The sequence below is a fragment of the Taurulus bubalis genome (assembly GCF_910589615.1).
Source record: "Taurulus bubalis genome assembly, chromosome: 15".
In the NCBI taxonomy this organism is placed as follows: domain Eukaryota; kingdom Metazoa; phylum Chordata; class Actinopteri; order Perciformes; family Cottidae; genus Taurulus; species Taurulus bubalis.
Window position 1 is genome coordinate 9,221,276 of NC_136603.1, and position 13,471 is coordinate 9,234,746.

Sequence of the window (13,471 nt, forward strand, 5' to 3'; positions counted from 1 at the left end):
ACATTGCTGGCAGAAAACACATCTTTTGAGTGGTAACCTTGAGAAAAGAGACAGAGAAACAGAATGGTGCTCCAACGGAGAAAATACGATACTTTCTTAATAGTTGCCAAAGAATAATACATTCTATGATTTCTAATACACTTCATTTCCAAGTCCTTGCAATTCGATTTGCCAACGTGGGTTGTGTTAAGCTCCTATTCTCTTCATAGTACTTTAAACGGCCTCTACTGGCCAACTGGTGGGGACATCAACGCCACAGCTCATCATTGTTTAAAAGGGCACACATTACGCACTGCTTCTTTCAAGGCCAACACAGCTAATGACTATCTGGTTTGGTAAGTTATTGACAGGAGTTACAGCTCGCTGACCGCTGCTCCACCACTGCCCCCGCTGCTGCCCCCGCCGCTGCCATCACCACAGTGAACGGCTGCTTTGATCACAATGATTAGACATGTCCAATTATTTACCCGGTCACATTCCACATCAATTAAACCAGCAGCAGGCCAACAGAGCGAGGGAGAAAGAGGGGAACACAGAGAAAAAAAGGGACAAATCATTTCTGCACTGTGACTTAGATGAAACTAGCCAGCTGCCCTTAATTCCCCAAGTAGCTGCACTCTGAAGTTTAAAGGTTGCATGCTGATCAGTAACTTCTCCCATCTCTGTTATCACTGTGCTTGGGATTCATAATGTTTAGGGAACCAAAGGTGCCACACCATAACCATGAAAGTGTCTGTAACACCACACATCTGGTTTGCATCACACAAGCATTTTCTGTTGCAAATAAGTTGTTTGCTCTATGAAGATATATTTTAGAAGACATGACCACATGTCAGGCTTTGTGATATGATCAGTGTGACACAGATGATATCACTTAACTGCAGCATTTGCTCCACAACTAAGATATCTCTAGATTTGGCTTCCAAATAGTTGTCTGTCTCTTTTTTTTTCCACGGTTTAATGCTTCACAGTATAGAGAGTGCTATGCATACCTATTTGACAGGTGTTCCTTTGCTTGCTCTTTCAAAGGCGCCCCTCTCTCCCCTTTTATCTTGTCAAATCTTCCATCTCATTCTCTCCATCAATAGTTTCTCTCTCATCCTCTCTCCCTTGTGGAACTTACAACTCTTATCCTCTCTTTTTTTCTTTCTCTTTTTCAATTTCTCTGCTATATCTCTCTTTTCCTTTAAAGCTCTCACCTTCTCCTTCTGTGGTCATACTTGCAACACTAAGAGCATGGCTAAAGGCCTGTCATTATGAATTACCATTACTCTCACCCTTTAGTAAAAGGGCTCTATAGCTTTCTTTACTTACAGACAACAAGTATGTGTGTGTGTGTGTGTGTGTGTGTGTGTGTGTGTGTGTGTGTGTGTGTGTGTGTGTGTGTGTGTGTGTGTGTGTGTGTGTGTGTGTGTGTTTTCTTCACCAACAGTCGCTTCAAATTTCTGGGCCTTGCTGTGTGTACTGGGGCCCTGTAGAGACTGCTGACATGAATGGGCATAGTTCCTTAGTGTGTGTGTTAGTGTGTGTGGTTGTCTTACTCGGTGGAGGTCTTGGCCAGGGTGTCACAGGAACTGTAGCTGACCCCAGAGAAGGCCTCTTTGCAGGGCAAGGTCCTCATTCCATCCATCCAGTCACCCAGCGTACCCATAGCGGGGACCTCCGAACTGCTCCTGTCCAACAACAAGTTGGCTGGCCTGATGGGACACAGGAGAAGGAGTAACATGAATGGACACTGAATACACACATTTCATTTACATTTAAATTCCTTGGTTAATGACCTGAAACATATTCAGATAAGTAAAATGTGTGAGTTTCAGAAACACAAAGGCATTAGCGTCACCCAGAGCATCAGCTGCTTATGATGTGAATATTTACACAGTTGGTGTTCAGCATATAAGTTCTGATCTTGATCCACAAGCAAACAACAAGGCAGCAGAGTCAGGAATGGAGAATGACGATAAGAAACACCCCATCCCACCCCACTCCTGGGAAATCAAAGCTTGTATGGACACTATGGAGGGCATGGCTAATGACATGCTACGTGAGCAGCAGCATACGTTGCAATGTTAGAAAGAGCAGTGTAGCAAAGTCATTGGCAGAACAAAAGCGTACACAGCACGGTCAGCAAATAGACAGAAGAGTCTGTCATGTGTGAGTGCAAAATGGTTAGCAAGCTTCGCTCTGTTGCTTATTTCTGCCACTTTCTACTATTGCTACAACTGTCACTAGCCAGCAGCCGGTGCTTCATTCCAAGCTGTGTGAACAGATTTTTCATCATCTAGTTGTTCTCATTCATGCATTGGTAGCTCTAAATAACAGTGAGCACAGATCATACTCAGATCTAATCACAACACTCCTGCACATGAAATTCAACTTTTCTTGACTGGTTTGTCCTTAAAGCTAGTCGTGTAGATGCTACCAGGAAAAATGCTAAATGTTATCCAATATATTTATAGATTTTTCCGCACTTATGCACAATCCACAGGGCACAGTGATAGTTATTACAGTAAAAGGCAAAATGTGTTGACTATCAAGTGCATAGTTGTACAGAGTTGTGCACAGTCTGTCGGTGGGAAGTTTGATTTACAGATGTTGAAACTAAATTTAATACATTTGAATTTGGTAGTCAAAGCAGCTGTGAAAGAGAAGCAATTGCGATTGGAATGGACGTAAATTAATATAAGTGGTATATATATATATTTTTATATAGCATTAAATAAGTGTATACAATGTGCTAGAATTCATTTGTGTGTTTTTTTAATGTAATTATATGTATACATTTGAGCATATATACTATTATACACATTCGGTGCTTGCATAGCCATACAGAATTAAATGTAAACCAAGCCTTTTGATCTGATTGAGCGGTGCTCCCCCACACACACACACACACACAGGTCTTATATGTCTGTTGCATACAGGACAGTAGACCTTTGAATACAGGGGGGAAATCAAACTGTCACACAAATTATTTCCATAATGTATTAAACATATTCAAGAACAAGATTAGTAACAAAAGCAGCATCAGTTTCTGTCTAATGTCATTACCGTTTCCTGCAGTACATGTACCATGCGGCAAAATGCAACATTAGATCTAATTAGAGCTGATGGCTTCAATTGGATTAAATCAAATTAAATGCACCGCGTTGGGCTTTAGAGGGCTCAGTCAACAGTAGAGGGTGAAGGAATGGCTGCAGGCGCTGTTCTGACTCGCTTTTGATTGATGGTTGCCGATTACGGAGGAAGAGGAGGGAGGGACGATAGAGGTGGAAATATATCTAGAGTGAAGAAGAGAGTGGATGGGGAAACTCTTGCTGTGACTTACACAAATACTAACAACTTTGTTGTTGGGAAACCTGATCACGGCATGGCAGGAAATGGGAAACCAGGTCAAACCACATACGGTCGAACTGGGACTCAAAACACAATAATCAATATCTGAATGAGGGACTAGTTAGAGTGTGTATGTATATTTCTGAATTTGTGAGGGGCATTTAAAACTGGGTTGCAAAGATACTCTTTTTTATAAGGACACAGTGCACCTGTCTTGGGGAGTCGACAAAGGCACCTGCGTCAAAACAAGCACAAACAAGCACACACACAAACACACACACACACACACACACACAACACACAAACTGGAGTAGAGTCTTGTGAAAAAGGCAGGACAGGGCAGGATATAAAAAAGGGTAGTTCTCCCACAGGGAACACTATTCATAGCCGTGTAAATAAACTCATTAGAATACCGGGAAGTCAACCTCCGCCTGACTGATTTGGATAGGCATTTCTGTTTGTGTGCAAGAATCAGGGAAGTGATACACAATGCTAGGCAACTTTCATGGAATAAGGAAAGTGTAGTAACATGTTGACATTGTCTTTTACTAAAACAAATTTCAATAATTGGGATTTTTGCAAATTAGTTCTTGTGAAAGGGACATTGGCATGTAAAGGGATGTAAGTACATGTATGAAATTAAATATTACAGATACACACTTTCACAACTCTTTTGGGAATAAATGTATCATTTATTAGCTGTATCTTATCTCAAATAAAGAGATATCTACAAAATAATTTAGTTTAGTTCTAATTAATCAAAATGAAATGACCACTGTAGGGTGTATACACATCCATATATATATATATATATATATATATATATATATATATGGATCAAAAGAATTTTACAATCAAAAATCATCACGCCAAACAACTTACTCAAACAGACAGGAAAAAGTGGAGAAAAAATGTGAATTTGAGGCAGTGGAGTGGGTGTTGTTGATGATTGAGTCTTTTACTGCCAGATCAGAGGCCTGTCAAAATACCGAGGGCCCCCGAGAACCTCCTGGAGATACTGGTTTGTAGGAAAAGGAGATAATCGTGGTCTGAGGGGTGCAAGTGGGGATGGTTCGGATGAGGGGGAAAGAAGGAAGTGTGTAAGTCTCAGTAGACATCTTTCATGAGAAAAACAAATGCAAAAATGTTCTTTTTCGTGTTGCGTAAAAAGATGATTGTGATGGTTATAACTGACTTTTCCCTATAATACATTTGGTGGAAAAAAGTTTGGACAAAAACGAATTCATACCCAAAATGTCTTAGATTAAACTTCTGGGCTGTCAGGATAAGGATGTTCAGCTTTTTTTGCAGGATTATTGATCGTCTCCTGTCCTTTCCTGTGCATTTTTCTTCTTTTTCTCCTCTGATCTCATTCTCGTCTTCATCCTCGGCTTTCCTTCCCCCTTTCCTGTACGCTCTGAGAGATAAACTGCAAATGACCTTGTTTCCCCACCCTCATCATTTTCTTTGTTTCCTTTGTTGTTACATTTTCAGCAACATCTCACGGCAGCTCAAGAGACAAGATGATCGGAGGGGAAAACCGAGAAACAGAGGGATGCTACGGAGGAGAAAATAAAGAGAAAAGCAAGCATATGTCTAACGGTGGAGCGGGATTAAAACCCCTCCTGGACTTAATACCATATAAGAAAGCAGAAAACACCCGCTTGAACAGAAGTATAAATACACCGGAGAGAAAATAAAGTCAACCCCCATTCTCGTTTTAGTTTTCCTTCCATCTTTCATTCTTCTGACCTCTAAATAACCAGGGCTGTGTAGTCTCTTGTTTTTAGAGCTCCCGAGGGAAGAACAAGGTGGATGAGGAGAAGAGCTGAACCGATACTGTACATGTAGGCAGGAACGAGTGGGAGGACTTTACCTCTGACTGTGTTACCAGGGACAATTCCCAGGGTGTCTGGGAGAAGTTAGACCAAAGCAGGCCAGCATAGGTGTCTGAAATACAATTTTTAAATGTGACATTTGGTATCCTCTGGATGGATGTGATGAAGTTTTAATCAATACTACTCAGGTGGTCTGCAGGAATCCATTAACCTAAATTGATTCAAGTGTGACATTTTGATTTGATTCCAGTCAAGCATGCACGGCTCTTACTCTGAAATCGTAATTTGTATTACTATCTAGTCTTTCAGTTTTATTTGAAATAATTTTGAAATAAGCTTACATTTGAACATATTCAATCTAAATTTCATTTAAAGGTTCTGTATTAGTTTTCAATGCATTCCAATTGTGTATCCCCACCCTGTTTTCTATACCACCTATTCAGCTTAAACAGTTGACATTTGAGATGTTCTCAGTTTCCTCTGCAGCCATGGCCCCTTTCTCCCAAGCCCATCACCAGCAAAACAGGTCAGCCCATTTTCAGCCCAGACCTAACTACTGAAAATGAACCACATATCCATATTCTCCAGAAAGAATTTGTTAGAAAATGGATTATAGAGAGGAGTAATGTAATACATTAGATGTTTTCTTACATGTTCACAAAAGGCTTGTCATTATTACTTTTGTCTTTTTTTATTGTGTAAAAAAGCTCAAACTGACTTCATCTGTAGCGGTGCATGACTGATTGACATGTATTCAAACGGAGTAGTAGTTGTATTCTAGCACTTTGGTTGCAACCACTGTCAAGTTTTGTTGAACACAAAGAAACAAATGTTTTAGTTTAAAGACAGGACAACCTGTGAGCTCATCTGCTTTCGACTCCCCGTAAGGCCAATCGGATAGACAGCGGCTTCCAACCCTGACTGGGCTCCTGTTGGCCCATAATTAGTCTCTGACAGCCAACCTTGGCCCACTGACCCCAGTCCCGCTTCATCCACATGCAGGGACAGTAAACTCTGACCAGGACCCACCCCCGAAGCCTCCAGATGCTCTGCTCTGGTCCCAGGCTTCGGTCTGGGCTTTGAGGAGGAGGAGGTGCTCCATTAGCCGGCCAGGACAGCCCAGAGACAAACGAGGTGTGTGGAGCTGAGTGCAGCTGCTCCTGCTGTGCAACTGCCACCGCCGCCACCACACACACACACACACACACACACACACACACACACACACAGTTCTCATAAATCACCACAGCTGCCTCTGTCGGCCAGCCTGTGCTTGCCCGGTGTTAAAAGCCAATCAGGAAAATTACATACAAACTCCAAGGGACCTATTTTCACTTTCTTATGAAATCATTAGTCAATGTTATAAGCTTTGACGTCTACATAATACTGCAGTCGTCTGCCGCAGCCCCAGCGCCTGTACCCCTTACTGCGCAGAATTGACCACTGTACACGGTCTGCCCTGGTTCCCAATGGCCCCCTGGGAAAGAATGGAGGTCCCAACAAAGGAGCTCAGTATAAGGGAGGGGTGGACGGCTATGCAATGTGTCATAAGAACAAGGGGAGATGGAAAGAAGAATAAGACTTTTGAATGCATTGCAAAAGGAAAGATAAATAATGTGTGATGAATCAAGTTAATTTTCATTTACCACTCTGCAAACACAGGAAGCAGAAAGGCAGGTTGGTTTTCCAGTACAATAATAATGGTGAATTGTGCTTCATCCTTGAAAAAAGGAAAAACTAAACTAACCTAAAGTCCTGTGATCCCAGAGCAGATAGTGTATTGAACTGCAATAATCAACAATGCTGCACAAGGAAGGTATAATGGGAACTACTTTCAGAGTTAGATTGCCTAAAGCCAGGTGTTTGTTTGTCAGCTGTATGGGAACCAAAACAGGAGGACTAAGATGCAAGGAAACAGTAGCCAAACAAACAAATACAAAAAAGAAAAGTAACCTGGATGTTGTGTTGGCCGTGATTTTGAGGCTACCGGGGTTGCGAATGAGTTTATCCAGGATGCTGACGATCTGTTCAAATTTAGGCCGGTTATTCCTCTCTTTCTGCCAGCAGTCCAACATCAGCTGGTAAAGGGTAGCTGGGCAGTCCATGGGCGGGGGGAGGCGGTATCCTTCATCTACAGCCTTTATTACCTAGATGTAGAAAGGAAAACGCACGATTTGAGAAATGACGTATGAGATTTTTTCAACGTCAAAACAATATCGTTTCGCTCTGATGTGCCATAAACCTCTTCACAAAACCCATTTCATATAAATCAGTGGTAGGTACTGGTATTTTGACTTTGACTTTGATGTTGGGGTGGGTGCAACATGGCAGTACTCACATCCTGATTGGACATCTCCCAGTATGGCCGTTCCCCATATGACATCACTTCCCAGAGCACAATGCCATAACTCCAAGCGTCACTGGCTGAGGTAAACTTCCTGTAGGCAATGGCCTCTGGAGCGGTCCACCGGATAGGGATCTTACCTCCCTGAGAGACAGCGAGGAAGAGGAGTATTAATCACTTGGACGGTCTGTCAGTCAGTCAGTGGCACAATCTCGCTGCATCGCCGTGTACTTTGGCTGATCAGGTGTGTAAAATTCATAAAATGGCACCACAAAATAACATCCTCAAACATGGATCATCAGAACAGTGGGTGACAGCAAGTCTATACAAGATTTTTTCATAAACGTAATATTGGATGTATTACATGCCTACACGCAGGTGTATGTGTCCTGAAACCCCTTCAACCCCATTGTGGCTCTGTGAAACCATCTCAGTTTGAAAGTTATACTAACGTGCTCTTTCACACTTCACACAAACATATACAATACAGAAATGTTTTTCAAAAATGTATGATGAAAAATGAATGTTAATATTCAACCTTACAGAAAGAAAGACACAACATGAATCAAACCACACTACAAAGTGTCCTGCATGTCCTCTCACTTCAGTGTCTGCTGCATTTGTCATTCTAGCAGCAAAGCAGGACAAATTAAGGAAATGGAGCTGGAGAAAGGAGGCCGATGGCAGCCAAAGCTAACAGAGACATTAGCCAAGCCACCCAGCTCTTGCCTGGTGCTGTGCAGTCGCACACACGCACACCTCTCAAAAACACACTCCTGTAGTGCATGATCCGTAAGGAAACACTGGGGGACGGTATGAGACATCAAAGAACACGCGAGCACACTCATAGTTGCAGAAATGAACACAGGTGCGCACAGAAACCGAACGACACACACACTGCTCTCACACTAATACTGTAGCCACCTGCTCCCCCCAAGAGTGCACAGTGTGTAAACACTACACTCTCACATCAGACTTTAACGCACACAAACACACAAACACGCAAACAAAGTAAAACTATATGTTTTGCCTTCAAATTTGTGGCCAGACAACTTCTGGAGAGGGCCGGGTGGAAATCTGAGTGCTCGTGTGGAGCATTGTCATTTACGGTAACGTGAGAACGTTTATTTTTCTGTCTTATTATTTTAGATTATGTATTTCTGGGAGAAAAGGCAAACGGCACACTGAATGTTTATTTGACAAGCAATTCTCAGCCAGCAAATTATACAGTGTTTAAACAGGCTGCACGCATGGCCTGCACCACAGGATCCCATGGTGGAAATGACCACACACACACACACACACACACACACACACACACACACACACACACACACACACACACACACACACACTGCACAATAACAGATGAATGCCTGAAGTGTGGTGTGCCAACTGATAATGTTTCATTTCACATTCACATTCATTTCACATGCGATTCATGACGTGAACAAAGTGAAATCTCCTCTGTCATCTGGTCTTCCAAGACGTTGACACTTTGAGGCTTTGTATATGTAGATGTGCATTATTCCTTGCTTGTGTTGTGAGAAAGATCCAAAGCACAGTTTAGTATAGTTGATGTGGAAAAGTTGATGTGAAAACATTCATGTTTTTGGGAAATCAAATCAATTGCTGGGCGAGCTGTTGTTGTTGTTCAGATTTTAGTGGCATCATCTTACAAGTTAAGAGAGTTGAGGCCAAGTTGCAAATTGAAGTAAAGTAGGTTGAAGCAGTAAATATGGCAGGAGACATGGGCCAGAACATGTGAAAATAGGATGGTCCATGTCTCAAACTTTCTTGATGGTACAAACCATTTTTTAATTACAACAAGCTTTTAAAAGTGAGATCGGTTGTCATTCAAAATAAGTGCATGTGTTCCCTTATTGGATTATGCATTTGTGCCACTTATGAGGAACAACACATTCTGTCGAGCCTCAGAATGGTTTGACATTGCAGTCAGTACAGACCAGATGGAGAAGACTGACACCCAAACAGCAAAAATTACTTTGTTATTGCACCCGAATAAACGCCATTTGGTGAGACTGGGCTTGTCTTATCACATCTCTGCTTTTATGTGTGTGTTCATCTCCACTGCCTTGGTAGGAGAATGGAAGACTGAATAATTGTGTCTGTTTGCCGAGATCACCTGAGTATGCAGCATGTGTGTGTGTGTGTGTGTGTGTGACAAAGACCAAGATGAGAGGACAGAGGCGTTAATGTGGAGCCAATTTCATAACAATTCCATCTACATTATCATGAAGCGTCTGTGCATGAAGACAAGAACATGGATCATCATTGCTGTTTGGTGTTCTGGTCATTCTCACTGGAGAATAAATATTGTGATCCATAAAAGGAACAGGGGATGCTTAAGTTAATGCATTGAGTATCATAATCCATTGTTGTGTTGCGGGTGATTTATGTGACATTGCCTGTCATTTGTGTCCTTAGAGTGTGTTTGTGCTGCAGCTCACCCTGGTGGTGTAAGCAGCCTCCGGGTCGTCCTCCAGGACTCGGGACAGGCCGAAGTCGGACACTTTACACACCAGGTTGCTGTTGACCAGGATGTTTCGAGCCGCCAGGTCTCGGTGAACGTAGCCCATGTCCGACAGATACTTCATGCCCGAGGCGATGCCACGCAGCATGCCAACCAGCTGGATGCCTGTAAACTGGGCATCATGCTTCTAAAAGAAAGACGAAAGGAAGAAAGAAAAGGACTTTTAGAGTATATAACATGAAACACAAAGGAAGTCTGACCTTTCTGAATATGTGCGTGAAATTAAACCGTTCTACATTAGTAGCCAAAGCATTTCAATTAACCTTTCAAAACCACCTTTGACATTCTGTACCTCATCTTCAACATTACTGTGAAATACTATAATTCAGAGACACAATAATATATGGAAATTAGGATTATACCAATATATTACAATAAATCGATGCATCCATCTATCTATCCATCCGTCGTAGTTAGGGCACTGGGCTCCATTTAGCATGCGAGTGAATAGTTTGTCTATTTCCACCTGTATTTCCTTAATTTGCTCCTTACATGCACTGGTTTGCTCCGTGATGGTCAAAGGCCACGTCATTTACCCGATGAGTGTAAGACAAGTTTGTTTTCCTTTGAAAATCAACTGGGCCCACCCTACTTCACAATTTTGTCTGGAGAAATTAGTGGCCAGACCACCTGGCTTTGTCGCTTCAAAGCTTTGCAGATCCAGAACACCGACGTAAGCTACAATGCATACAGTATGCATGTGTATGTGTGTGTTTGCACATGGGACACAGTTTCGATGATGGAGTGCAGGCCTTTGGGAAAATGTCAGGAAACAACAGCTACTGCTCCTTCATGAGTCTGGAGTCTGTGCAGACACATGTGGAAAAAGGCTAAAAAAGGCATCAGTACACATGCCTTCATGCCAGTGTTGTGGTTTGGCTGTTGTGCTTTGACTAATTTCAGTGAGGCAGGTCAGTTCCTCTTTAAGAGACAGAGGCATGGCAGGAATCATATTCTCTCCTGGCCAGGACAGCAGTGGGGATACAGTTCATGAAACTGTGTCATTTGATAAGTTCTGTATGGAAAGTTTGGCAGAGTCAGAACGGCTCAAATAGACCAATATCTGATCCAGTATTTAATGATTCATAGAGATGCCGTAACATGTTTTTCTTAAAACAGGTGATAAAATACTAATTATATATAATTATAACACGAAAAAATATATTTGGTCGTGCTGTTTAACTGATCTCTGACTGAAGGACTGACTTTTTCAATAAAAACCAGACTGAATACCATGTTTTCGCTGTGTGAAACTGATGCCATGTCTGGCAACGTTAGATATAATCTTTGTTAAAAAATAAAAAAAAAACATATTGAAAACAGAGGGCAGCTTTTAAGCCTTGTTAAATCCAGATCAGCACATCTTTTTACTCCCCCCTCTGATGTTACTCTCTTACTCCATGTGATCATCGAGTCCTGCACTTTGAAGGTAAATAGCTGCACTTTAGAAAGAGTTTAGTTTAGTTAGAGTTTTTTAACATCAGTTTGAACTAAATATATTTAGCATTTCAGAAATGCAACCTGTGCAGACTGATGTCATTTTTTTAAATTTAAAGGCAAAGAGTGACAAAGAGACCTGACGTGGGACATAGACCGTGTTGTACAGATGCAAGACATTTTTTTCAGCACATTAAGTTGTTCCCTGGTGTTCCTTAATCCTCAGATAGCCATCGAGTTGGTGTTCCCCAAACTTCCTCAGGGTCTGTACCACTGAAATGCATCATGATCCATTTCTACCTGTGTGTGTGTGTGTGTGTGTGTGTGTGTGTGTGTGTGTGTGTGTGTGTGTGTGTGTGTGTGTGTGTGTGTGTGTGTGTGTGTGTGTGTGTGAGGGGAGGTGTTAATACTCACTCTCAAGAAACTGTCCAGGGATCCATTTTCCATGTATTCTGTGACAATCATGACGGGTTTACCTGTAACAGAGGGGAATTGTTTTTCAACCGTCGGTCACAGCACTAAACAAAAGACACGCATAGCCCAACCCCATATTCACTTCAGATTTATTCTCTCAAACTGTTGTGAGTCAACAGGGAGGGCTGTAGCTTGACTTAAAGCAGACGTACACATGCCCTGATCAGGACCAGGTTGAGCTGTTTTCACCCACGCACGCACACACACACACACACACTCAACAGAAAAAAATTATCCTAGTCATTGTTTAAGGGTCCCAGCAGGTCACCTGTCAAATTGTGACATCTTTATTTCAGTGGAATATCTGGCTGTAAATCCGCGCCGCCTGCTCTCATCTGTACCTGATCAGACTACGGCCATCACAAGGTTTATCACAGGAGGGAAAAGAGAGAAAAAAATCTTTAAGAAACCTTTAAATCAGCCATTGTTAAATGAACAGCTTCGGTGTCAGGACTTGTTTGTGTCCCAGATGGCTTTGTTCTCCCTGCTACACTCTTGACTTACCACCAGCCGTATGCCTCTTCTCCATTTTATTCTGATTAATGGACCCACCTCCCTCCTCCCCCTGCCCTCTTTCAGTCCCAACCTACCTTTCCTCCATCATCCCCGTCTCTCTTTCACAATCCTTTCCTTTTCCTTCTTTCCCTCTTGCATGTATTCATGCGAACCCTCCCCACATCTGGCAAGACACAGACTTTTTTTTTTTCTTTAAGGCACGGGACTGAGCAGAGACGGTGATGGAATGGGGTTTTCAAAGAAATAAATCTAATACTCTCATTGGAAAAAAAAAAGTTAAGTAAATGTGCCAAGACAGAGAGTGTGTTGACTTCAATCAAGGTTGTACAATCAATTTTCTTTTTTCTTTTTTTCTTTTCACAATGACGTATGCTTTTTTGCTACTCTAAAAGAGATATAACTCTCCTAAGTGCATGAGTTATCTCAGTAGCTGCAAAATTGTTCTCTTACAAGGAAAAGTAAAAACTCTCCCATCATTGAAACACAGTCACAGCTACAGTTAAACACCCTCCACCCACACCCAGCATCCCTAAAAGGCTGTGATGGATCGCTCCGTTTACCAGCGGACGGCTTTTATAGTCTCAGACGGGAACACACACACCCGGTCCTCCCTCCTGTCTTCCGCCCTCTTCCCTTCCCTCTTTCTCTCTGTTCTCAACATTGGCAGCAAAGATAAAGGCCCCTAAGCCCTTTTATTCTGTGAACACAAGTGTGAGTGAGCGTTTCTTTGTGTGTGTGTGTGTGTGTGTGTGTGTGTGTGTGTGTGTGTGTGTGTGTGTGTGTGTGTGTGTGTGTGTGTGTGTGTGTGTGTGTGCCCACAAATATGCAGGCTGTGGATCAGCCAAAAGCAGCAGCAAGGTAAATGGGGTGTGAAAGTCTCAGGATTATTAAGAATTAACAGGAGCAGCTTAATAAATCACCCTACAGCCATGTGTGTGTGTGTGCGTGTATGTGTGTATGTGTGTAGGTGTG

The 13,471-nt window shown here is 42.3% G+C and overlaps 1 protein-coding gene across 1 annotated transcript in view; it reads right to left on the reverse strand.

Moving 5' to 3' along the window:
* epha3 (eph receptor A3) overlaps positions 1-13,471 on the reverse strand; it is a gene marked incomplete at both ends in the record, with an annotated part of 87,287 nt that overhangs the window by 3,426 nt on the left and 70,390 nt on the right. The window contains 5 exons of the mRNA XM_079231028.1: positions 1,542-1,697; positions 7,128-7,321; positions 7,513-7,662; positions 9,990-10,199; positions 11,924-11,985. Coding sequence (XP_079087154.1) covers positions 1,542-1,697; positions 7,128-7,321; positions 7,513-7,662; positions 9,990-10,199; positions 11,924-11,985 — 772 coding nt within the window. The remainder of the gene's footprint in view (positions 1-1,541; positions 1,698-7,127; positions 7,322-7,512; positions 7,663-9,989; positions 10,200-11,923; positions 11,986-13,471) is intronic.